The 27,747-nt window shown below is 40.7% G+C and overlaps 1 protein-coding gene across 1 annotated transcript in view; it reads right to left on the bottom strand.

The window, feature by feature from the left end:
- The window catches only part of PDZRN3 (PDZ domain containing ring finger 3), a 33,432-nt gene extending 12,520 nt beyond the window's left edge, over nt 1–20,912 (bottom strand). The window contains exons 1-4 of the mRNA XM_009883567.1: nt 20,844–20,912; nt 4,386–4,639; nt 4,022–4,033; nt 1,797–1,884 (exon numbers count right to left, since the gene is read on the bottom strand). Of these exons, the coding sequence (XP_009881869.1) occupies nt 1,797–1,884; nt 4,022–4,033; nt 4,386–4,639; nt 20,844–20,912 (423 nt within the window). The remainder of the gene's footprint in view (nt 1–1,796; nt 1,885–4,021; nt 4,034–4,385; nt 4,640–20,843) is intronic.
- Nucleotides 20,913–27,747: the final 6,835 nt, after the last annotated feature.

Genomic DNA, 27,747 nt, shown 5'->3' with positions numbered 1-27,747 from the left:
CAGACCATAAAAGTTTAGATGAGGAGCTTCTGATTGAAATTCAAAGCACATTTTATGGACGCAGAAGCCCAGAAGGCTGACTTGATGGCTTTCTGACTTTAGGTGTCTTTGTGGTCTTTTAAAACATATCTATCAAAAGGCAAACAAAAAAGCAACTGGCCGGTTGAGTCCCTGTTAGCACTTTGACCTTGCCATTGATCATCGTCTCTACAATTTGAACAAGAATCTTTAGTGGTTTTTAAGAAATACTATTAGGCTACAGAGACTTTTCTAATGTTCATCTCCCTGTGTTACTGAGCTGATCACCTTTTGCCATTAAGTACTATATCAATGTCAAAATTATTAATGCTGTGGTTTAAGGCATATTAACGTCTGGCTACTGAAGTGCACGTGTTTAAACTGTTTTCAGCTCAACTGGTTGACCTTCTAATGGAAGCAATATAACTTATCCGCAATATTAGATTTCCTATAAGATAGATTTTGAAAAGACAGTAGCAGAAAATACTAATTTGTTCTACATTTTCCCTTAAGACTGAAATCTATGTGGTATTTGCTTTTAGTTAAGAAAAAAAAAAAGGCACTTGTTTGAAAAGTAAGGCCTTGAAGTCTGCTAAACAGCATTTGTTTTACTGGCACTTTGATTTTATCCTGACTTTGATTTGCGTTTGTATATAGAGATGAATTACTACCAGATCTGCAGAATTTGAGAACAGCTTGCAAACTTTTTATGGGGTTTTAGTCCTTGATCCTGCAAACACTTTTATAGAAGGGAACAACTTTGTGCTCATAGAACGACTGAACTCTGCTCCCATTGAAGCTGTTGATAAATCTACTGCAGATTTACACAGAGCTACAGACAGGTCGGCATCGCTTGCTTTGACAAATAAGCGTTAGCAGGACCAGGATCTAAGAAATCAGAAGTGCAAGTAAGCTAAGAATAAACTATTTGCTTACTGATAATCTTAAATAGATTAACTGGATCAGACATTGCTGGTGGCATTTGGAAGTTTTGAGATACTTTACTGCTATTTATTACAAACGATTAAAAACACTTCAGTGGGTCAGTACTGCTTAAGCATCTTGCAGAACTAAGTCCCACAATTTATATGCTGTACTCTGAATGGGTGGGGGCAGGTTATTAAAATTAAGAAAGAGAAAACTGAAGATGAACTTCTGATGGGATATGCAAGTACTAAAACCACAAGCGATTTTTAAAGATTTGGCAGGAAAACAGACTTGCATACCTTCGTCACTGGCTCGACTTTTATTATCTATAATTTTATACGTACACATATGTAAATTTTCAGTAATGCAAAAGGGAGGAACAGCTTAGTATAGTGGTGTATCTATTCTGGTCTTGTCTTGTAAACTTAAAATACTTCTAAATTATATGATCAAGAACATCTGTTTCTCAGCTGGGGAATATTTAAGGGAAACTCACATGTTTTTATTGTGACTGTGTGGAACAGGTCCTGCCATTCAGCAAACTTGCAAAGTCTTTCAGATTTTCAGAAAGTCTAAATCAGCATAGTTATACAGAATGTCATTAGTGGAATTGATGACTTCATTATTTATGTTAATTTGTTAGCTGAAGATCTGGCTCATCAGTCCATGGCACATAGTTAAATACACTGCTAAAGGTACCAGTAAGGTTTGCAACCTGCAAAGTAACTGATGACCGATGTTATTACAAATACCTGCTTTGAAATGTCTTTTCACTTTATATACAACATAAAGACCATGACACGCACACGTTAAACTTTCAGTAAATGAAATAGTTACTAAAGACTAAGTACCTCCAGTTCCAACTCGTCTCGGTCCATTTCTTGATGAATTCCTCCCATGTAGTCATTTGGGTCATAGTATTCATGCACTGATGGATGGCTGGAAAAAAAAGGTATATTTTAGGACAGCACTCAGTACTCTAGTTAGCTTATTAATCCATTCTAAGCTTGTAGCAAGTCACTGTGAACATGATGGATTTACAACCAAACCAAGAAGTTGCATGTGGTTAGTTATATACGTTATACCATTTACACCGATACATGTATTAAATAAAAATTACATGTGTTACAAGAAGTGTCTAAAACATTTGGCACCTGATGATGAATGAGAGACTTGTAAAGAGTCTTAGCATTTATTAATGATTTTTCTCCAAATATAAAGCCAATTTGGGGAAAAAACATACAGAGAGAAGTGTGGCGAAGTAGTCTAAGGGGTACCAGGTGACAGCGAAGTGGGCAGGAATTTGCCAGGGTTCAAGATGAGAGGCAATACCAGGTCATTTACTTGTGAGCTCAGGTTATTTGCAGGCCTGCAAGTAAAATCATCCTTGCCTACTTGTTTGGTATTTTTACTTTGCCTTTAAGACACAAAATTGTATCAAATTGCTAAGTATTCTAAAAATAATTTGCTACCCAACTATTTAGATCAACAGCATTCTATTGATTGATTTGAACGCAATAAGCTGTGCATAATGATTTAAATACTATTTAAATACGCACCACTCTTCATATTGCCATTCCCTGCTGGCATGCTGTTTTTTACAACTTGAGCTCTCCCACAGTTTCACTGTCTGTACATTGGAAGTTGTAAGCAGTGTAATGCTCTTATGATCACTTTTTTCTACACTGGCATTTTATTTCTGCAATGAAAGTAAACTCCCTTTAATTCTCTGTTAACTAGATATATGTTTCTTTGTAAGTGTGAGGCTATTTATGTAACAGCATCTGCTAATTGGCTAAGATACCCAAGTCGTTATGCACAGGCTAGATTAATTTGAATGGAATTTGGAGAAGTTACAGAAAGCATTAGGAAAAAATTAATTTCATTTGCTTGCACATGGTGGGTGACGGGATACTTGACCTGCCACCTGACTGCTCTTGTAGCCAGGGATCACCCTGAGGGCGGCTACGTGCTTCAGACCAACATCGACAGCTCACAGTAAGGCCACTGATGATGCCAGCGGTTGGAATCTGTATCTAACGATTAAGCAGCAATACGAAGCCACTTGATAGGACTGAGCTGGTATCGTGCAGGCATCTTGCAACCTAAATGATTCATTATGAAGTTTTGCCGTTTTCCTAATGTAATTGGTTTTGCTGTTGGAAAGTTGCAGGTATTGAAAGCCCTTCTTGCAAATGTGTTTGGGGGTATGTAGTGTAGGTGCTGTAGGAATAAGCGTGTCCTCTCCACAGTGCTCTAAGCACTGTTGCTTTTTCACTGCGAACAAGCTCAAAGCTAGAGTCTTTTGTCAAACATTCCCACTAAAACACGCAGCTGTGCTTGAATTTTCAATGGGCTGGGAATAGGTGGCCATGCGGCATTATCCGCTGGAGCCATCCTTCAAGTCATCAGCACCAAGAGTCAGGAAAGGAGCAGACATTGCAGACAGACGCGCGGTTCCTGACTGACTGCGAATGTTAACGTGCTGTGAACATCGCTTAGGAGCGGTACGGGATCAGTGCCCTCTCGTATTCAGACTCTTAGTATTTCCAAGGAGCGCTGAGAGGGATGTTCGGAGAGGCACGCTGGGTGTGTTTGTGTGCTGATGGATGCTCACAGCTCAGGCAGCCGGTGGGGTTCCCCCTCCAGAGCCGCACTGCCCACACATGCGACCGCTAGCACTGCCCCTCACCGTGCACGGGATCATCTCAGAACCAGGTATTGCTGTGGGCTGACCACACCACGGTCTCTCATACACAACAACCGAGACATTCAGAATCCTTTCTATTACTTTTTCCCTGGTGGAGATGCATGGCAAGATGACAGGCAATTTGCACGGGTTCCTCGGGGAGCCGTCTTCCTCTTGAACAGCGTGTGAGGGTGTGGTGTGTGTGTGCCAGGAGATAATTGTCATTTTTATTTGTAAGTACAAAAGCATCAAACTACCATTAACAATAATTAAAATTTGATTCTAAAACATCCGTGACAGCGCTGGTAAGTAATTTTCATCCTAGAAAATAATTTATTTGAGTAACATCGCTGCAGGGTTATAATAAAGTAATTAATACAGTGGAACAGAATGTAGCAGCTCTTAGCATCACGCAATTTATGGCAGCCATAAAAAACAAAGTTAAAACATAAGCAACCCAAAGAGGCAGTGAGAGGAATTACAAGAAGCAATAACTTTATCCATCAAATGCCAGCAAAAAATGAGCTTTATGAGGCCATGTTGCGACTCTGGCATTACTCATGTGAATAATGGCTTGCTAGTGTGTAGAAAAAATGAAAACATTTTGAGTTATGGCTCGATGGTGTATGAATCCTGGTTATTTCTGGGAGTACAGGTTCGCCAGCAAGTAAAGGTGAGTTTGTGAACTACTCCTAACATGCCACATGAAGGAACACAAGGATTTTCAAGGGCTTCACAAACTGTTACTTACTCTTCAGGTAGGAGATACGGGTCTAGCACAGAGACGGGTGGAGTAGGTGAGCCCATCTTGCTTAGAGCCATGATGTGTTCAAAAGTGATATCTGTCTGCGTGCCCACATCTACCAGCTGAGACTCGTGAGGTGGAGCGAAGACCTTGGTGCGTGGAGTTCTTCTCAGGACCTGCACCACAATGGGCTCCTTGGCCGTTTTGAATGCTTCCACTGCCTGCTCATGTGTTGCTTTAGATAAATCCTTCCCATTGACCTGCGGGGAAAAAAGCAAGCAAAGCAATGAGAGAAACAGTCAGAAAGTGGAGGATATCTTTGTTGGTTTTGGCTGTTAATTTAAAAGTCTCAGCTTCCATCTAAAGGCACATACAACAAGTACTAGGAACTATTTATACAATGGTATGCATCTCTCATTTCCCCCTTTCGCTATAGTAACTTTACAAATCCCGTGCTCTGTTTTTATTTTGATAGATTTTACTGGGCTCACTCTTTGAGCTAAAGTACAAATCAACATCCTATTTGCTTCTTGCAGATTAGAAATCCCTCAGCCCTTGTGCAAACCAAACGAGTTCTTGATTCTCCTGTAATTTTTCTATTCTTTTTGTTGGCATTTTTTTTTTTTTTTAAATCTTTTAACCCTATTAGTGAACAGAACTACTGGGACACGAGCTGAAATTACAAAGTTATGTATCTGTGTCTGATAAAGAATTTTTCAGATAAAGCATCATGGTGGTACACATTCACTGCAATAAAAAGCCTGCATTTTAGAGATGGGATCCCTATAATGAGATAAGGAATAGAAATATTAAGGAAAAAAAAATAAATTCATGGGTGTTTTTTCAAAATCACTTTTTGTCTGTGTAGCTTGGCCATTTTCCATCCCCGGATCTCACCACCGTCATCTCCTGGTTGAGTTATACAAAACAGAATACCTTTACTAAACACGACTGAGAGACCCAACTACCGATACCAGACATGCCAGGCCACGGGAGGTGGGTGTCTGGAAGAGAATTTGAACACACATCCCTCCTATCTCAAAGGAGCAGCGAAACTCCTGTTTGCAGGAGCGAAACCGAGATGAGGCATGCAATTTTAGTACAAGGTTCACAGTTTCAAGTCTTTGGCAAGCAGAGGTGTCCCTCCTGATCCAGAGAGAGGTCTTGAGCTCTTCCAGCCCACTCATGCTTAGCTTCCTTCCCCACATGGTCTTTAATCAATTCTTCCGTAAGTATCTAAGTCTACCCAGGGGCTGTGAAAGAGATGAGGTCATATTTGTCAGAGTTTTTATAAAGCTGCAAAACCGTAATTCTTATTTTGAGTTTTGGTTCATGAGAAAATGTAATGTTTCCGTCTGTCTCCGACTGTAAGGACTGTAATCTTAAGGGAGCTAAACACAATGAACAGTGCGGAATGAACTGAAAAAAGGCAGCTGTGATGGAAAGACTGAATGTGTGCCCATTTCCTGCTGTTTCCAGCCCAATATGGAGATTTCTTTTGAAATTCAGCCTATTTATTGAGATGTCTGCAAATCCGAAAGGTCTATGGGCTCAGATGCAAAAAACTATGTCACAGAAATAGTGGGAACCACTAGTAACTCAAAGAAGTTTTTATCCTATTTCAACCTGCAAACTGTTGTCATTTTAATACAGATGAAAACGAACAATTAGAGACAAGCTGCCCAGAGCAATGTGTTAGTGAAAGCTGTATAGTGAAATTATGATCCTAAAGCATCACGCCATCATATAATTGTTACCATGTTCTTTGGACTGGGCCGAGTGTTGGCTGAGATGTAGAGATAAATGGCAATTCGAGATCTGAAGATGCCGCTGGCACTGACAGTGAGGGCCCCTATCATAGCAGTCCTTCTCATCAAGGAACATACTTCGCTTATATATTTTCTTTATGAATGATGTCTTACATTGTACTTTTTCCATTCATACAGCTATTCACCTGATAAATCGCATTATTGTATCAGAGGTATGAGTTGCACAGTGGAAACTGTTGCCTTCTGCATGGAAGTGCATAGAAGAGTAGAATATTTTTTTCAAGGCATAAACAGAATGAATTGCCTTGATTGGATGTAGATGCAATAGTGTCTAGCCTCAGGTATTAGTGGTGGCTACGACTTTGTCATTTAATCATTTTTGTACGTGTCTGAAATGTACACTAATGTGGTGATTCTGCCACGTTAGCTTATTGAATATGATTGAAAACTCTAAAATATATGTCCAGATTCTGGTATCTTTACTTGTACTGCATGGCACTTAGTTCACACTCTGCTATGCCATCTTTACTCCCATTAAAGTCAGTGGGGCAACTGAATGAGTAACATTACTCAGCGCGGTAACTGAATTTAGCCCATACTTAATGTATTGCCCACAGCCAAAAGCTGGGTGGTAATAAAGAGGGTTAACTCTAGTGCAGAATCGATTGAAAAGGCTAAATTCCTGTTTATTACCTTGTGCACATAACACTTATTACGCTGTCATCCTTGGTTTATCTTAGAGAGGCGATGACACCAGGTTTTTTTGTTAAGCCAGCTCAGAATGGAAGGTGTGAGCATCACATTTACATCACACAAACACTTGTGTTGACCACAATTGCTCACAGTAATGCATAGCATGTAGAGTTTGCCCTGGTCAAATTAAATATCATTAACTCGCCCAATTGAGCAGATTACTTTAAAACAATTTGTACAGCTGTAAAATTAAGTTAAATGTAATGTTTTCTCTGGAAAAAGGAAGTGCTGATTATGGTTAGAGTTTTATTATTTGCTGCAAATTAAATGTTGCACATTTTACTGTGTGCATCCTATTTTTTTTTTTTTTTGTACAACTAAATCCAACAAGCAATCAAAACAAAAGAATCTAAATTGTAGCAAGTGTAGTGTTTTTCAGAAACGTGCTCAGAATAACTCTTGAGCAGGAAACTTTTCATGTGAGCTGCCACTTTCTACATCTTTATGCTAAAACCCGGTAAAATCATGCAAAGGAGAGCTTTCCAGTTTATTCCCCAATATTGGAATGAACCTGGATTACAGAGAGTTTAGCATTTTAGTTTAGATTCCTCAGGACATTTTACTTCTGCAGATCTGTGCACTGGCATCCTCTTTGTGCTTTCATGTATTTTTTTTTTTTTATACAAATAACCATAACTTCAAAGTCAGGATGATATCATGCAGGGCACAGACAGTAGGTGGACTGTATCATAAACTGTTACTACAGGAAATATTTCCAAGTACTATCCTGACTATGTTTTCTACAAGCTGATGATGCAGGAAAAAAAGAGAAGTGCTGCATAGCAAGGGAGAAGGATGCGAGACCAGATCTTAGAATCTGGGAGAAGAGCCAGCTAAATTTTAATCTAAAACCTCTCCTCCTGCAAAGGGAACCTTCTGGAGAAAAGGTTTGTGACCTTCTGGCATTTGGCTTTTGGTTGAGGCTCAGCATTTCATAGGTTCGCCTATTGCCACTGCCGAGTTCCCTCTGCAGCAGCAGAACTGATGTGTGGAGTTTTCACAAATGCCCATTTGTGGGTCACTTAACTGTAGATACTGGACAGAGAACCGGACTTTTAAGGAGCATGTGCTCATCTCGTTCTGCTTCATCTGCTACAAGGATAGCCCCAACTGAGGGGCTGGCGAAAACCTGGGGGCAGGTGTGTTAAAAGCATTGTAAGTAATGGCATCGGGGCTGCTCTGCCAGAACCTGTCATCTTGTACTGCTGGACCCAAGTCAGAATTGAGCATTTCATTGGGTGTTTGTAGTCAACAGTCTCCACTCGGACATTTCAGAACACTAGGATTCTGCAGAGCATGGTAAATAAATAACTCTAAAAGGGAATTTCTATTTGATGTATATACAATTTTATATCACGGGTTTGATAAGATGGCAATGATTATAGTGAAACGAAAGCATAACTCACTGTACTATTATTATTATGGGTTTCTTAATGCACTGCTAAAATACAGTTGAGGATTTTGTCTGTGAAAGTTAATAATTCTATGAAATATGGCAGCATCCATATCATATTAGGCAAACAATTCTCCGGCCAGTAGCCGTTCACACGATGAATGGTTTCAGAGTCAGTCCGTGGATCTCGTACAAGAGACTGATTCCTGACCTCAGCCTGGGTGGAATCCTTTTAGCCCTGCAGATCCCTTTTGGCCAGCAGTGTTGGCCAATGGGGTGGGATGCTGAGGTATCAGATGTACTAAGAACTGCACTAACAAAATAAGAGAGAATGGGTTGCACAGAGCTATCACTATGAACCATTTTGATTCTGAATGTGGAATGATGGAAAAATACGCAATGATGCGAAAATATGCTTTAAAGCGATTTACAGCAGGGAAATAGCACTGTCTGAAGCTGGCCCCTTAAAAAACTGTGGTAAATACCGCACAGTGAATAGTTTGTATTTACTTTTTCTTTACTGTTTCCCATCCCAGCACATCAATAATGTAATTCTCTGTTGTAGGGACACGAAAACAGGAATGCTACAATATTTGGATAATGAAAACTAGTAATTCTCTAGTCTTCTTATATATAACAGAGCCAATTTACTTTTTTTTTTTGGTCTGGAAAAAAGTAGCAGGTATTGGTGTTTTATTTTTAGTAGCACAAAAATCATGCAAAAGAAAAATATACTGGGATGATCTCAATGGCCTGATTTCTGTTATCTGTGTAGAATTAGCACTCATGGATAATCTTGAGTCCCTCTGAAACTTCGGCTAATAGGTGATATTGATTAAGATATTCAGTTTCTATCTGGAAAATTTGTCGCAATTGACAAACAATTATTCCCAGTGCTTAAAAGCCAATAAATATATCTGCACAGTTTCACTTTGTTAAAAAAAAGGGGCTCTATAATCATAGACTTTATTCCTAATGCTGCTGAATTGTACTCAGCAAAATTCTTCCTTATAAATAGTTACATCTGAAATAACTCAGAAGATAAAAAAAATATCCATGCATATGAATGCTTCAGAAGACTGCCAAAACCTACAAATATGCATAATTTCTTAAGACCCTTACATGCCATGTGACAGAGACAATGGGATCTTTCATGACACAAAAGATGGATAAATTAACTTGTCTGAAATATTGCAGTGCTTAGCTTTTGGGCCTTCTTTTCATTGGAAATATATCGAATATTGAGAAAGCTGTAGTTAAACAGAGTTGAATGGACCTTAATGAAATTTGTGGTGGAGCCAGATAGTAGGCTTAGCAACTGCGTGACACGCAGAGATAACTACTCTGAATTAAAACCGTGCAGTAAATAAGGAAGGGATGCTTGAATTTTTTTTGATAGAAATTATATAATGATTATGAAATAGAATAGTATTTATAGCATTTTAATTTATAGTATAGAGATTTATGATATACACTGTACATTATATTCTTTTGCACAAGAGTAGGCTGCAGAGAGCACGCTACCTAAAATCTACCTTGCAAAGGCAGCAAGAAATCTATAGATAAATAAGGCATAATCCTGTCTGGCAGGTCAGTGTCTCCTAGAATTTTTATTTTAATACTTGGAATGAAAATAAAATAGTCACTTGAACTTGGTTTGATGCTCACTAAAGTCACGGAGAGTTTTGCCTTTGCAATGCCTTAGTTCAGGCTCTGACTGAAACAGAGATGAGTCCAATAGCAAAGCAAGATGTTATGAAGCCGAGCGTGCCATCAGCATTGAATTGGCACGGCCAAACTCTGACAGTGGAAAGGAAAATCCTGTTGTGGTCAATTAAGGTAAAATGTGATGTATACTTGTAACTGAGAAAAAGAGAGATGATGCAACAAGGTATCAATCAAAGGGTAAAAAGGGGCAGTTAGGATCTTGCTGGGTGAAGTCTTGGTAAGACTCAAGTGTATTCTTGAGTCTTTTGCTTTGGTAGCTACTTAGTAAGTAGCTTGTCAGCCGCGACGTATTATGAACCTGCATGATCTAAGGTTGGATGCATATATATATATTATAGAGTATACGGTGCTACGGTACACATGGCCACCAGAGAGGGAGAAAGAATGAACCGGTGATGGGCGAATCAACACCAAAAGGAAGAAAACCAGGAAAGCAACTCACGTCTTTTTAGGCTTGTGAAGAATTTGCACTGCCTAGCTAAGACATGGCTTTCCATGTAATTCCCATACACCGCAAGTGCGTAAGTTATTAGATATACAAGGGCTTCTCCCTCTGTCAGAGGTGTGCGAGGCGTTTGCATCTCTCCTGTTGGAATCCCCTTTTTCCTCTATTAATTCTGAAAATATGTCACAGTGAAATACCTTTTGTGAAGACAGATTTTTCCCACGTTGTTTTATACCATACCTATGTGCTTCTACTTTAACAATTACTGTACTGAGAGGTTTGCTATCCTCCAGAAATTCCTGAGCCAACTGCCACTGTTCAGATGCTAATTTCAGTCCAGATCTTCCTGAGGTGGGGAGGCTGGGAGCCCTCCAGCCTTCATGAGTGGAGGTCTCTGAGGGTGGTGAGGCACTGGCGCAGGTTGCCCCGAGAAGCTGTGGCTGCCCCATCCCTGGAGGTGTTCAAGGCCAGGTTGGACGGGGCTTGGAGCAACCTGGGCTGGTGGGAGGTGTCCCTGCCCAGGGCAGGGGGGTTGGACTAGGTGGTCTTTGAAGGCCCCTTCCAACCCAAACCTTTCTGTGCTTCTGTGACAATGCTGCACCGCCTGTGCAAGTCAATGGGAGTTTGCAGCCATGACTGAGGTGACAGAATTGTACCCTGTTACTAGAAAACATACTCTCATTTTTGTTTGAGGTATGAGGAAGGTATTTTGATAAGGTAGTACGCCGTTGTGCTATTACATAAATGGCATTTTATCAATAGCTGCTGTTTAATTATTTAGCAAGGTATGCTATTTACATGTTTGATTTTTCTGGGTGGGTAGAGAAGACTAATTAATTGCCACTTCATTGATGGCAGATGTAAATTGGGGGTTTTCAGGTATATCAAAATGTGCCACTTGTTTCCATAGACAAAATTTCCTCCCAGTTACCACCAATTCTTCTTTTCTTTTCCTTCCTACAGTGCTTTTGAAAACCCCAGCGTTTGTTCTTTCTCTTTTTCTGTGACAGCAGAATTTACACACCTGGGTTATTCACACAAGAAAGATGGTCCTCAAACGGATTCCCGGTTTCCCACTTGCAGTCATCGGGGTGGTGGTGGGGGACACTCACCACAGCCCCCGGGAGCCCTGCAGCCCTGGAGAGGCGATGTGAGGGCAACGGGACAGCTAGAAGGGGGTTTAGCAGAAGAGAATGAGGCCAGACACTCCATGCTCGTAGGAGTTCTGCGTTCGAGCCTGTCCAAACAACATTTGCAATAGCACAAATGAAGTAACTCTGGACATTGGCAGTAACTGAAAGGTTGAGAAAGCCAGAAAATCCCCACGCATAAGAGTTTGCTGTGTGTAGTGATAATTATTTTGTACTTTATTTTTGCTTAAATAGCGCGTAACGCTGTTTTTGGGTTTTGGTGGTATACAACAGAAACTAGATAGGTCTCTGTAAAAGAAAATTATTTTTCCATTCATCAAGTTAGATTTATATGGGTTTAATGTCATGAATGGTAAACATTTGTATGCATTGTATGGCTTGTTGGTTCTTCTGTGCTTCACAAATGTCACAGAGAAAAAACTTTTTTGCTTAAGAATGAGTAAGCAGCTTTTCTTTGTAGAAATTCATGCAAATCCTTGGGAAGTGCACTATAAAAATGCTCGTTCTGTTAGACTACAGACGTCTGTGTTCCATTTAAAATGCTCTTTATGGTCTGATTCACTTCTTTAGCAAGTTCCTAAGAAGTCTGCGTATTAAGAAAAAGCAGGAGAACTTTAAAGATTTTTATAGAAACTAGAGCAGCAAAAAGCCTATTTTCTAAACCCCCTTTTCCTCAGGAATTGGAGAAAGAAGGTTCAAAATACAGGTTAATTCTTCTTGCAGCTCCATCTAATCCCTCTTTTATTTCCCTCATATGGACAGTCTTTCTCTTTTTCAAAAAACCAGAATTATATTGTTTAGTAATAGACTGTTTCCATGTGTGTGCATTTCCCTTCTGCCTTGTGAGCCATCCATGACAAAATAGTTAAGACCAAATAAAAATTCTTTACTTAAGAGTAGAGAATACATTTGTTCTCTGAACCGTTAACTTCCAAATGGAAAATCTTGGGAAAAGACCCCTGAAATAAAGGAATTTTTATTCTGCTAGCAATTAGCACATTTACGTATTAACAATACAGCACCAGTACTGTAGATGGCATACTAAAATGTGCCTGCTTTTGGTTGGATTCTCAGGCTCTGCTTCTATGTATCAGGACTCAGAATAAAACCGCAGGGAATTTTATTGTTTGCTTCAATGAAAACAGATTTAGACTGATGCTGGGGATCCCGGGAGTCCTGTACTTCCTCTATAAGCAAAGTTTACTGGGAGCCCTATTCTGTTACATATGCATTCATCATGTTAAGTGACTTTACATCAGGGCAGAAATGCTTCTTCGTATTTTGTCAGCATTAAAAAGGTGATCTTTTGTGTATCTTTTGTTCATGTCTTAATAACCCCGGTCCATGTAAAACACAGGCAGAAGTTTACAGGCCCTCCCTTTTTAATGACTCTTTCTGCCATGGCAGTAGCATGACCCAGAGGGAGCCAATCAATTCTACTTCTGAGTGAAGTACAAATGACAGCCATAAATAATCATGAATTACTAATGACCAGAATTCAGCAAGTGCAATTACCCACTTTCTCTCATTCTCTAGATTTGCCCACATAGAGCTCTGTCTCCAGCGGGGCACCTTGGGCTGCTTCTGCTGTGGCCTTACATCGAAATGCTCTTGCCCTTCTCAAATGTGCTCTTCCCAAGGGGCAGAAACTACGTCTATATGCTCATCTAGTACAGGAAATCAAGGCTTTTTAATGAATGAGAATTTACTTTTTTCAGAATCATAGAATCTTTTAGGTTGGAAAAGACCTTTAAGATCATTGAGTCCATCTGTAAAAGCTGTGTATTTCTAGATTTACTTCTAAAATACAGAATCCTGTAGCAAGGGGTCCCTACGCAGGCAGGTGTCTGACTGACCGATGTCCTGAGTTGTCTCGCCTTTTGTCGTTCCAGCATGACATAATTGCAGTCAACAGAGGGGTTGCCATGCTGATAACACTTCATTTCTATCCTCATGATCAGTATCATACACAATGATAGTAAATAGTATAAGAAGATTAATCTGTTTAGTTGAGGGTGTAAACGTGACATGGATTTAAGCTAAACAGGAGTAACATAAAAACCCAATTCTTCTACTGAGTCAGGCCAAAAGTCCCTGTAGACCACCTTTCTCCAACAGTGGCACGCAGAGGGTGCTTTGAGAACGGTGTACGAGTAAGCCACACTTGGAGGGAGTTTTCCCCTGCTATGCCCTCACAGCACCTACAGCTCAAACAGTTGACAGTTTAGCAATCTTTAACACTGTACCTCAATTAAAATCAGCGTAGTGTAAGTTGGTGTATAGATCAGGCCTTAAAATATTACAGGTATTATTTTAGTAGTGTATCAGACCGTGCAAACGCAGAACAAAAGACAGTGCCTTGTCTGGCGACCCTGCTCCAAGCAAAAAGACAAAAAGAGTCTTGTACAGATGAGAAGATGAAACACAAAACAAGTTAGTGATCTACCGAGGCCACATGAGAGCACACCACAACTGAAACCTGAACACTGATCTCCAAGACACTCTGTTTAAGACCATTTTAATTCAGGATACTCCCATTCCTGCACTGTTGCCCACCATCTGTAGTTTTTGAGTCCATCCTCCCACCTCCCCTCCCCTCTACCACCTCTGAAGATAATCTGTGTTCCAGAGGGTTACTGAAGTTGCTGCCAAGAAAAGATGGAAAAAGCTCCCAGTGCTGCTGTCTGGGAACCCAGCGGCAGTGACAGATCCAGGTGGGTTCGTTAATAAGAGGGCCTGCTCCTTCAGTAGCTATCTGGTCTCTGCAGAGTAGACTTTTGTCATCTTGAGCCATCTGTCCCCAGCAGCTGAGCAGTGGTCTCAGCTGAAGAGCACAAACCTCAGAAGCTGTTGTGTAGGGAGAAGTCCAACCACCACCGCACTCTACCCTTCCAGCCCACGCTGCTCAACCACAGCCTAGAATTTTCATACTGTGCTATTGATAAAAACACCTTAATTTTCCTTTTTTGGCTAAAATTGATGGCAGTTACACAGATAATGTCAGGTCAGGTACAAGAGCTTCTGTTGCACTCTGCAAGCAACTCTGCCAAATTCAAAAAAGACTTTCTTATCAGCTGTGATCTTTAGCTTGCAAATCTTCACTTTCTCAAAAATGATGCTGTAGGAGCTAATTCACTCAGTGTAAATGCGCGTGATGAATGAAAACACATAAACCAAATATGGTTTTAGTTTGATTGTACAGTTACTCTTTCTATGAAGCATTTTATTTCTCAAGTGTTCCCAAGGAGTCTGATGGCAGTGTTTGAGAAACGCAGTGCTACTGAATGCAGCTAAGCTGGTGTCTTGGAAGTTGTTTCAGCAATTAGAAATGAAATGATGAAGTGCCGAGTTCCCGTGCCAGTGGACAATGTGTCCAATCGCCTCCAACATGTCCACGTCCAGAGTTATCATGGGATTGACACAAGTAAGAAATCACTGCCATGATGCTTACCATTCTTCTCTTAGATGGTGGCCTCCGGCTTTTTGCCTGAAGGTACACTGCATTAATAGGAAGGACTCCTTCAATAGCCACTGTTTAAAGTAGTGAATATTGTAGTCTTGTTTAAAGTTTATGAATATTTCATATTATTTATTCTGCCACCTTCCTGTCAAATCCTTAATGGCTAGGGAGTTCAAGAGGGCTACCTGGATCTGCTTACGTTTACCCACTGAGTGTCAGAAAGGAACAATCCCAATGTACGTATAAATGTAGAGTTGTCCTCTCCTAGCGAAAGTGAAGCCTGACCTTTTGTTTCATTATTAATGAACACAACCAAACACATTTATTAAATCTGCACTTTTTCATTACTCCATATGTTTCCTTTTTCCCAGCCCATGTCTGACATGTGACAGTAAAGCACAGTGATTGTCCCTAGTGCCTTCTCCCTCGTGACTTCTTGCCACCTGCTTTATAGCATTAAACAGATGTATAAGTGTAAAGCATTACAAAACTAATCTGTTCAATCATTTATCACTTAAAAAAAAAAAATCCAAATAAAGCTACGCTATTTTATCTGCTCGGTGTAAAGAAGAAAGGCACCATCGATTTTAGGAAGATTATGAAGCAGTAAGATATTTCAGGTGCACAGTAGGTCAAATTATCCATTTATATCACAGGTCACCATTAGGCATTTTGTTTATTTCATATCACATCTTGTTTATGTTCCTTTAAAGACCAAAATATTCCTCTAACATGCAATACAGAGTATCTTCCAGAGAAATCCTAACAGAGGCATTGCATTATTCATCATCAAGTGAAGAGGAAAATTTCAATTGCCAGTTTCTGGTAAATGTCTAATTAAGAAAGGGGGCTTCTGAGCCACAGACAGGCGCCGCAATCATTAAAGGGCAGTTTTCTGAAGATTATGAGTCTCCAGTCTGTCAAGCAGAGTTTTTCTGCAGCTGAACTAATTCAGCAGTAGAAAACCCTGTCTAGAACAAAGCCTGTGGAATTAACATCTTGTTTAAGCAAATACATGCCTACTTTGAAGTAAGTGTGATAGGTTCACAACTGTTATTGAGGTCAAGTTTAATGGTAGTGAAGTGACAGAATATAACTTCAACGCTATTCTTAATTTCAGCTGCAGCACAGACAGTGTACGTACAGAGTATCTGAAGCCATACAGTGTATTTCAAGTAGACCAGTTCACTATAATTGACACAACCAGTTCGGTCTTAACATGGAAAACTACTGAAATGTAGACCACCTAATTCTCTGGCTGCCCAATTAAATTTGAGGGTGTGAAAAGCATATGTACAGAGGCAATTATTTTTGTTTCCCAAGTCTTGCAGTTTTGATTAGAAATTTTTTTTTTGACCTTAACGTTTATTATGGCAAGCTGCGCTTTGGCCCTGATTGAGGATAACATCATTGCTTAGTAGCTTTTGGTCTAGTTAGACTGCTTGAATTGGGCTTTCTTAATGACTGATTACTTTAGTCTAATTTTTGGAAGTCTAAACATGTGAATGGAATTCTAATGGCGAAGGGAACTGTGTCGGTGATCAGCTCAGTGCAACTGGTTTGTGTGTGAGTTCTGCTGCCGGAATAGTCTTCTCGCAAGTGATGCAGCTGGAAGTTGCCAATGAAATAGAGTGTCTGTTAGTTCCTCATCACTACCGTCGTCTCATTAGCACAGCAATTTGTATGCTGACCTTGGTGCTTACATAACCTTGGCCTCATCATATCTTAGTCTAGTTTAAAAGACTAAGCCAGCTTGCCCACTATTGTTTTTACCAACACTGTCATTTTTACTTGTCGCAGAGACGTGCCAGGCCACGAGCATGTGAACGGGGCTTTTGAGTTCCTAAAACACTAAAAGGTCATTACATCAACTGTTTATTTATATATGAACTTTAGTATTTGTGAAAGGTGCCAGCTCAACAATCATGGAGGCAGAAATATTCTGACCTCGGATCATCTGAAGCAAGGGCAGCAGCAACGTGAGCTTGTTTCCTGCCAGCGTTTCTATCCTTATTCTGGAGGGACAGCCCGGAGGAAAGGGCTTAGTCTCCATACTCGCTTATTGCATGATTTCTCAGCTGGGAGTGCCAGTTTTGATGGGTTGTTTTTATGATATCTTCCCACCATGAGAATTGCGTGAACTCCATCATCTTGAATCCCAGGGAACAGCTCTGAGTATTGCCCATCGAGTTTAAGAGTCATCTGTGATTTAAAACTATGTTCTTAACCTTGGAAATATTAAGTGTCTATTTAGTACATGATTTCACTGTGTTCTCACCTCCCAAACTGTGCATAAACATGCGCTCAGAGTGAAACAGGTACTCAGAAAGTTTCTTAAATTGAGGTCCTTTTTTTTTTTCTTTTTTTTTTTTTTTTTCTTTTTTTTTTTTTTTTTCTTTTTTTTTTTTCTGTATTACAAACTCAAAAGCTTTATCTCAGGTGACTTATTCTTCTGTCAGTTTCCTTCAATGGTGATTACTTTTTGGTCCCCCGGGAATTTTCCTGCAAAGGGAAAAGCCCTTATTTCTCTTACTGTTTGTATAGGACCTGATGGCATTGAGAAAAGCAAACTGGAAAACTGGTCTAAAACACTCTCCTAATTTTCTGTTTTTTTTTCTTCCCCCGTCTCCCTTCACTTTCACAACCTTAAAAATCTTCTTAAGAAGATTTCCATTTAACTAGAAACCCAAAATCTGAATAGCATATAATGACTTCATTTCATATGCTGCATGCAGCTAGGAAGTAAATCTCAGGATACATCTAAGACATTACATGCATCACGTTGCTGCCACAAGCACGCTTACGGTCGGTGACACTGTTCTGCATCAAGATTTCAAGCTGCCACAGTCCTCTTTGTATTTGCAATACAAAGCATTGATATGCACAGCTACAATAGACTTTAATGACGAGGTGTCTTAATTTGGTTTTTATTATGTGATTAAAGGTACAATAAGGTATGTGTTCAACAAGAGGGAAGACCATTGTTCTGCATCATTAAGCTCACAGCAGCCCAAAAAGAAATTGTAGGCAATGTGCCAAAGCCCTTAATGAAGAGGATCTCTTTGAATTATCTATGGATGAGGAAGGGATAAAGCCTGAGCCCTGGTATATTTGATCCTCTTTGTGCTCTCTGTTATGAGGACTTACGGAGCCAGACGTACTGGACCTTCTGGAATTGTAATTTATTGAAGCATTAATTTCCCAGCCACGCTAAAGCTCTTGGCCTAATAGAGAAAGTGCAGTTATGTACTATTATTAATTCTTGCAAGTGTTGTCTGAATTCCTACATCTCAGAGTCATGAACTTCTACAAAACAAGGCTAAATAAGGGGATTTATTTGTAACAATGCTCAATGTTTCCTAAACCCAAATTATGCAAATTTTGTCTAACTCAGACTTTGAAAAAGCTTCTTTTAGTTTTCTCAGAAATGGCTATGTCATCTTATCACATGATATTAAGGTTACATGGATGATACAAAATAAAACCACTGTAAGAGGTATTTGTTACTGCTAGCATATTTTGAAACTTTTGTCTTTTATATCCTGTTATTTTAAATGAAAATTATTCTTCATCTCCCTCACCGTTAAATTTTAACTGATTACTTTTACGTGTAGGTTACATGAGGAGTCATTTTTATAGTTATAGTGACATTTAATTATCCAGATGTACTCCCTAAGCTATAGAATTCCCTTCCATCAGAGAAATCAAAGTAGTACCCTCTTAAACTAATTTTGCAAGAGATAATTTATATTCTGGAATAATCAGGGATTATAGTCTTAAATAATTCAGGTTTTGCTATGTTAGAAATCCCAATTTTATAGGATTACATGCACCTTTCACTTCTGTGGAAGCTGAGGATATTCCAACCGTGTTTCCCAAAGGACTTCCATGCTTAAAGTTAATCAGGGGTGCTGTGCCCCGTGCTCCACATGCTGCTGAAACAAGGTTGCTGTACTTTGCAGGTTGATTTCTAAATCCAAACTACTGCAAGGGATCTGCACCTGCAGCCAGCACCGGATAGTTTAGTCATCTCACATATCAGTGGGACTGTTCCTGTGACTGGTTTTAAGGACACGTATTTAAAGAATGTTGTCCTGCATCTGTTAGGAGATGTCAGTAACTTGCAAAGGTTCTCTGCCGCCTTCATTTCACAACAAAAAACGTGCAAGCTTTCCTAAGCAATCAAAATATTCACAATTTCCTCCTGTTGGGGTTTGTTCTGGTTGTTGCACTTCTGAATGTGATTCACTGATAGCCCTCAAACCTGGGCAGCGTGAAAACTTGGCGACCTTGAGGATAGGTAACTATCACCACAGCCACTGCTTGATCTGGGGGGGGTTTCGCACAGACAATACCTGGCCCCAGGTCTGTGGTCACTGGCAGCATCTGAAACTAGTTCTCAGTACAGAGTAACATCCAAGAAACCTGACTGCCTTTCTCTCAAATTCTTCCCGCCATGGCATGCATAGCAGCTTAGCAAGTGGAAGTGAGTTGGTATAAATAGAAATGACAGTAAACACGTTTTCCTATTTGCTCTCACAAATTTTTTTTTTTTCTCCTTCCACAAAGCATCAGCGTCCTTTGGGTGAGTGAGTGAGAATTAGATCAAAACTACGTGTTTAAAATTTAATCACTTCCCTGCTAGCGTAACACACAAACCACATATTTTATTCACTTTGTTGTCAGTGCCATCAGTGTGTGGGGTCAGATGCAGGTGGCATCATCGCAGGGAGGACACAGGGTTTCTTTCCCTCCCATGCTCTGCTGAGCAATTCCCTCTGCCGGCCGGCGCGGAAGGCGGCAGCGCTGGGAAATGTCACTCCTGAGACTGGGGGTAACTGTCACTTATTCTAAACGGCCTTTGGAACAGCGAGGTGGTAAAGTACAGCTGGAGGGATCTGGGTAGGGTGTGTTTATCTGGAGTGTTTGTACAGACAACACACTTCACGCTTTCAGAGGTTAACCATAAGCTTTCTGCTACGATTAGTTCGAAAGAGATAGGTAGGAGTGTGTCCCTAAACACACTCGCTGTTTTGGTCCAGAATGTACTGCAGATGTGACAGAGTGAGAAATTTCAGAGACAGGCAGAAGGAAAAGCAGAAATATAGGAAATAACATTTTTGTAATAGAATTTAGTTTGTTATCTCATTATTAGAAAACTTATCAGATGCTTAATACGAATACTGTGATGTGTAAAGATCTGTTAGAGGAGTAGTTTTAATCTGCTGTCCATTCTAACTGTTTGTTAGCTGGTATTTCTACATGCAGAGGTGCAAAAACTACAACAACCAGCCATAAACTTCCACTGGCAGGAACAGGCGCTTAAAGAGCAGACGGAGCACTGACTGAATGCACTGTATGGAAATAAGTGTGTGTACGTACTGGTAAACAGATACACGACCTCCCTTGCACCCCTTTCCCAACCCTGTTCAAAGAGTGCGTGACCGAGCCACGACCCCGGGCAAGAAATTTTACCTAATACATAATGGAGACACTAACTACAGAGTTGTATTTTGTGAGGCACAGTTTTGTAAAAAGTTTGATACGCAGTAATATACATTTAAATATCTGATGTTCCGCGAGTGTGAATAGGAACGTACCTCATAAAACCAAAAAATATTATCATACACATATCAAATAAGACAAACCCCCTTTCATTGCCACTTGCATAAGTAGTTTGTGGTATTCCATTTTCCCTGTCATTAACAGTGGTCACAAGCCCAAAAGAGAACATTTGCTTTTAGAAATGAAATCTAATTCTTTACCTGACAAACTTCGTACAGTAACTTGTACTGTTCCTCCTGCTTCTGCAGAGTGCACAAACTGCATCCCATGGTTAAACGAGGGGCAGAAATAATCTTCCTTATTCGCCAGAGCAGCCACAGCAGTCTCTGTTAGCGAGCATGCATGCGGGTATCCTCGGAAGCCCTCGGTGGCTCGGCCGGGCCGGAACAGTTCGTGGCGGTACGGCGCAGGGTGCCGCAGAGGATCGGGGCTGTGTTCTTTCCTGCTCTCCCTCCTTCCCCGGCGCTGCACCGCACTCCCTCTGCCGCGCCGCTCCGGCTGCGGCACGCTGCTCCAGCGCACGCACTATATACTGCTACTCATGCATATTAATCAGCTCTCATTGACTATTCATAACAGACAGTGATACAGGAGCTATAATTGCCAGCTATGACAGCTGAAATTTCTCTAATTAACAGGCAAGTGCTTCAGTAGCAGGGATAATAAAAGACACTAACAATTTTGTAAACCGTTTTGTAGCAATTACAAATAAACATGACTACATTTTACTATGGTCCCTCAGGATAATTCTTAACATATTTAAGCAGGCTAGAAAGTAGAGTTTAAATGTAAGTCACGATGATGTGAATGCGATGGTACAAAAGTCACAGTGGCTGTGGCAAAGTTGCATACGCTTAGCAGTGGGTATTTTCCACACATACTGGGGTGCATCCGAGAGCCTCAGCTTTACAGCAGGAGGTGACTGAAATAGGCATTTAACAAACACAACGCAGAAAGGCCACCTCTGTCCCTGAAAGCCTATATACAGCCTTAGGATCTGGCTAGAGGGCAAGAGAGATGTATGTGAATGTATGTGGATTTAGGGGAAAAACAACAAAAAAGAGTCCCTTGGATTGATATTTATAGATTAGCTTTAGATTAATATTTATACCAAGGGAAAAAGGGCCATCTATGCTACTGACTCTCATTGCACTTGAAGAGTGTGCATGACGAGTTCACATATTATTTGTTGTATTAAAAATATAAACTTTACCAGATTATAAAAAGATATACAATAAAGTAAGTATGGCATTTATGACTATTCAGTATTTGAGTGCCTCAGACCAGGACAACATTAAACCTGTGCCGCAGATGTAAAGGATAAAACATCAGTGAACTGCCCGATGAACTAGAAAAGTACTCATAGGTCATAAGCTTTATGGATATTTTCCAGTCTGCAGGAAACACTACCTTGTGTTACACGTTTGGACTGACCATACTGTTTCCAATTGGTGAAGCTTTCAGAAAGTGTGCATTTTTATAATCCTTAGCCAATTCATTCTGCTATAAAGAAGAGGCAACGACAGAGTGGCTAGGAATGGAACAAGAGTACAATTCCCATACAGGCGTTGCATGGCAGAGGGCTTGCATCTCCTGCTGCGGGTATCACAGAATCATGGAATGATTTAGGTTGGAAGGGACCTTGAAGATCATTGAGTTCCAACCCCCCTGCCATAGACAGGGCCACCTCCCACCAGCCCAGGTTGCTCCAAGCCCCGTCCAACCTGGCCTTGAACACCTCCAGGGATGGGGCAGCCACAGCTTCTCGGGGCAACCTGCGCCAGGGGCTCACCACCCTCACAGGGAAGAATTTCTTCCTAATATCTCATCTAACTCTCCCCTCCTCCAGTTTGATATCATTACCCCTTGTCCTATCACTACACACCCTTGTAAAAAGTCCCTCCCCAGCTCTCCTGTAGGCCCCCTTTAGGGACTGGAAGGCCGCAATAAGGTCTGCCTGGAGCCTTCTTGGCTCGAAGTGGTTTTTATTGGCTTAGCAAGTTTCTGTGGATGGTAATGGAAATGTTGTGCAAGAATCATCTGCAGCTTTAATGTCCAGACTCTGTATGCGGGTATCTTGCTATAGGTATGTTGCGGGACACTCAGCTATTACTACCAGTGTAACGACTCACAATTTGCATTAAAATGATCAGCTACTGAAATGCAGCTCATGCTGTCCACGTGGTTTAGTACTAAATTTTCATAAATAGAGACCATGAGTCTAGAAGGGGTCCCTTAACTCTGAGACTGTGTTTTGGTAGCAAAATCTACCTACCTTCAGGAAAAGAAAGGAAGGAGACCTCTGCAAATCCCTGCCAAACACCTGAAAGCAGACAGGGACTCCATCCCTGTGCTGGGACTGTGATGCTTCCCTGACGAGGAGATGACCACCACCATAGTGGTAGAACTTGCAAGGTTACAGCAAGACAGAGGTAGGCTGGATCTCACTGATGGCCTCAAAGCTGAAGAACAATTCAGGCCATCCCTGGTTAGATATGCTTCTATTCAACCCCTGTCCTATGGGCATTCCCAAAGCTGGTTGGCAGCCAGTTGCTGTGGATCTCGAACTACTGGAAAGTTCTGGAGTGAGGGAACTAGTGTGCCCTAAAAGCAGAAAAGATGATGATGATAACTGAATTAAGTAAAAAAAAAAAAAAAAGACCCTAGTGAAATTGTGAAAAAATGTATGGCTTTGATTAGATAATTTTTGGTTATGTAATTTGATTAAGCAACTTAAGGTAAAACTTTCAAAAATGTTGCCTATGTTTTTTTGTTTTGTTTTTTTTTAAATGTAATTAAGTTTCTTCTTAAACACTAGTTGCTATTTAAATGTTATTGTTCAGTCCAGGTGGCTGAGTTGAATCAGGAATTTTTTTCAGAAATAGCATGCAGCTGAATCTGATGAGAAATTAAACAGAAACAGGAGGGATATTTCATTTCCAGTTTCAACGGAAATGCACCTATTTTGTTATTTTCCTATAGCAACATGATAGGCTAAGTGAGATAATTTTTATTCAGTCTAGAAAATGCCACTGAAACCAGCAATAACCTGTTTTCAGAAAGTTTTGTCTGATTCAGAAAGATAATCTGTAGATCAGGCCAGGAGAGTAAGTCCAGCAGAAGACTCTTGGTTTGAGGTAAGAGTGGAGGGATCCCATAAATGCAATGTTTTGGATTCTTCAGCTAACAGAGCCTGAGCACGTTGCTCAGCAGCAAAGAGCGGGGCTTACCGGTGCAGTTGGCTTTGTTGCCCTGTTGCTCTGGTAAATAAACCAGCCTGACAGTCAGGCCAGCGCTCAGCTCAACGGAGATGTTTTCCATTATTGACATCTAATTCGTATTTTTCTATTAATCTCATCGGTAGAAATGGTAGCGCTGCCTCAGGTTAATATAGACTAGTTTTTATGGTGCTTTAACAAACTTTCAACATTTGGGCTGTAAATTTGTGTTCTGGGCACTGTCCAAGGCTGATTTTTGCTTTTAATGGTATATTTCAGCTGAAGTGCTTTAGTCATTTCCAAGAGTAAGATTACAGAAAAAAAAAAAAAACATTGTTTGCCCACGTTAAGAAATTCCGGATGTGTTTTCTTTGAGAAGGTTTTAGTATCAACATAATTTGAAACAGAAATTTGAAGTTTGGCGCAGGGATGGTTTGTGTTGGCCCTGTGAAATCTGCCAAATTTGGTCAGCTTTTAAGCTGTTACAGTTTGCATGTTCTAAGTAAAAAGTTGCTGCGAGTTTTCAGTTTAATTCTGATGAGACTTCTTCCACGATGAATGAGGTCTGACGAGGCCGGTTCCGTTTCCTAATTGCTCTTTGTGGGGTTTGGAGACTGATATCAAGAACAAAGAGATCTTCTCAGTGCTCCTCACTGCTGGACCCAGAAAGAGCCACCTGAGCTGTGCGGGATGGGGTGGATGTTAATTGTGTGACTGCACTTGCTTTAAAACACACGTACTGAGGCAAGGCCGGTGTGTTCCAGGAACCCTCGTCAATGCGTGCTGTGGAGGTAAACTGGCTTCCTTTGGTTTGTCCAGATACGGCAGCTCGTTAGGAGATCTGTCATCTGCCTTAACAATGTGTCATGTGTGGTCTCGCCAGTGTGCCACAGATAATGAGCTTAACAAAATGTACGCGTAGTGGATGGCTTATATCACGTGTAATGTGAATATTATAGTGGTCCCCGCTGAATCTGAGCAATCCAGACTGAATGGGAAGTTAGCGAGCCAGCTGACTAGGAACAATAGTAAATAGCCTTGGAATACACAAGGTGCCAGCAAGAGCTTTCATTAGCATTTATCTAGATTACTTGCTCCCTGACTGATTACATATGACCAAGTCTGCAAAATCCCTTTTACCAAGATACCTGGCTCCGACGACCAGACATTCGCTTTTGTGTCCAAAAACTAATTCCCAAGGAGCAGAAGGTGGCAAGCAGCCAGACTGCACGGGCCACCACGAAGGGCAGGGTGCTGCTCTCGTCTGCGGGAAGCGGGATGTCCCCCACAGATGGAGGGTGACGGCGAGGAGGGAATCCTGCACAGACCACGGGATGGTTTTGCTTTTTCATAGAATCATAGAATAGTTTGGGTTGGAAGGGACCTTTAAAAGTCATCTAGTCCAACCCATTTGTCTTAGCTGCAACCTACAATCCCTCAGCTTGTAATAGTATAGATTTCACTGTTTAAATGTTTGATTTATTTTACGATTAAGCCCATCAGGTGCTGGCAGGTAAGGGGACCACTGGAGACTGGTGCACTTGAGGCGTCCTGCCTGTCTGCACGGGACGGTGAATCAGAATAAAGAGGGAAATAAAGCACTCATGAGGGACCTGCACCCTGCAGGGGAACATTATTAGGGAACTCAAAGGCTAAAAAGCGCTCTCTGCCAGCTTTTCAAGGGTAAGGACCGACGCTGCCAAGTGTTGGCTCTCAGACAGCAGTTCCCACCAGCAAGAATAAACTCATGTCCTTTGTGCGGGGAACAGATGGCACATAGCTACTTCACAGATCTGGGCAAACACCAAACCGTTGCACTCGGTTCTGGGAGTTCCTAATGTTTGAGTGGCTGACTGCAATATTAGTAACGGTTTGACATTATTTATTTTGTTTCTTTAAATGCAAGTTGGCTTTCCTAGTATGTAGTAACTATTTAACCTTATATTTTTGTACATACACTTAGCAAGCTCTGTTTAAACAAACAATTCCTATTTCAGCAGCGTGATTGGGGAAATGTTTGCTGAATGTATCAATACTTTAATTACTTTTCTTGTTTTTTACAAATATTTAAGACCTGCGAGAAACAAAAGGCTCAGAAAGAGAACAGCTGCGACTTTATAAATAATTCTCGCATTGGTGTGTTATATAAACAGAAGTCAGGAAACTGTACAGATTATGATTACATAGAGTGGTGGGAGAGAAAACTGTTTGTGCCACACAACTGTGTTCGAAGTGTGTTAGGGTGCTTTTTAATTATAGCCACTGGGTTACCTCTATTAAAGCTTGAGTGCCTTGCTGTTGAGAATGTGTTCGGATTGAGTTCTGTTCCCCTGTGTTTATTTGGAAATTTTCAATACTACAGTCCACCGATAGCTGTGAAGCGCTGGATTCTTAATAATAGATTTAATTAGTATGGATCTACTTTAAAAATAGTCTTCTAAAAAGTCTTTTGTTGAATACGTGAAACCAAACCAAGGATTTCTATGGCATTGCGCAAGCACAACAATTAAATACATACTCTAAATATAACAGCAAAAAGATCTCAATTCGGTATTTTTTCTGCATGTGGGCATAGCAATCTGCCTGTGCATTGGAAGCTTCAAGACTGGAGCCAAAATATTTAAACTAAAACATACCACAAGAGAGGATGTGAAAGCAAATGTAAAACGTTGGCTTTATTCCCATCAGTTAATGTTGAAGTCTTGAGATCCTTATTTGCTCCACTTAGCATCTCTGAAGGAGTTCCAATTCTCAGAAGTAACTTAAATGAAATGATATTTATTGTTAAACCACTGAAGGAACTGTTCTGTCCTCTAAGCTCTTTAAGAAGTCCGATATCTCTTTAATTTATGCCACTTGAGAAAGACAGTAATATTACAGGAGCATTAGAGCAACATCCCTGTGAGCGCTGCAAAGGCCGGTAGATAGGAGAACGCTATTGTGTTAATTCAGTCTTTCATGAAGCAGAAATGATGAGGTCAGAATAGGGTAAATAACTGTTTAATATGCCACTGAGACCTTCTGATGGGGAGAATTAGGATGCTAAGAGCTGACCTGTGGACTATGAAACTCCTCCTACTGTGGGCTGCTTCTCTGGGTGTCTATTACAGCAGTGCCAAGAGGTCTCGGTCAAAGACAAAGACAAAAGGCGATCCCTGAACCAGGGGATGCGCACGCTGGGTTTACTGTGATGACACAGGGCTGGACGCGGGTGAAGCGGGGTTTTAGCTACTGAGGACAGAGAATGAACGAATCAAAAAGAGAGTGCTCTTTCAATGAATCATAAACCAGCCCATCGTAGATCACCATCTGCCAGCTGCGATGCATGAAGCCCAGCAAAGCCCAAGTGAGGGACCTGGAGGCAGATCGCACTTTAAAAGTTGTTCTTTAGCTCAAATCCCTGATGTGCTCTCCTCCTCCAGTTTCCCATTTGTGACACAATGTAGTCAGCCACTATGAACCACAAACCCAAAAGTACGGGAGACTGGCAAGGAAATGAGAAAATCTCATTATAGGCTGGATTTGTGCTCTGAAAGCTTCTTTCCTGTTAGCCGAAACCTCAGCTTCCTCGCAAAAAAGCATCTTTGATTTCCTGATTTTGATACTGGAACAGCCAAGCTCATCTCTGTAATTTTTTTACAGGTTATTTAACTAGATGGTTTCTATTTAAGAAGAACGACAAATTTAAGACTGCACAAATTGTCAGTTTTTACATGGTTAAAGTGCTGTGGTTATTGTTAGCAGTTACAAGAACATAAAATAGAAAATTAAGAATATTTAAAGGAAGAAAGTGGATAATGAAAGCATAGGAGTGTGGAGTCAAATGTTAGTTATACACTTGTGTTTATAAGGTTCACGTGCTCTCAAAGCTAAAATTACTTACGGG

The sequence above is a fragment of the Charadrius vociferus genome, unplaced genomic scaffold, assembly GCF_000708025.1.
Source record: "Charadrius vociferus isolate BGI_N301 unplaced genomic scaffold, ASM70802v2 scaffold324, whole genome shotgun sequence".
In the NCBI taxonomy this organism is placed as follows: domain Eukaryota; kingdom Metazoa; phylum Chordata; class Aves; order Charadriiformes; family Charadriidae; genus Charadrius; species Charadrius vociferus.
The sequence above is the reverse complement of the archived record's forward strand: the minus strand, read 5'-3'. Positions and strand labels throughout refer to the sequence as shown.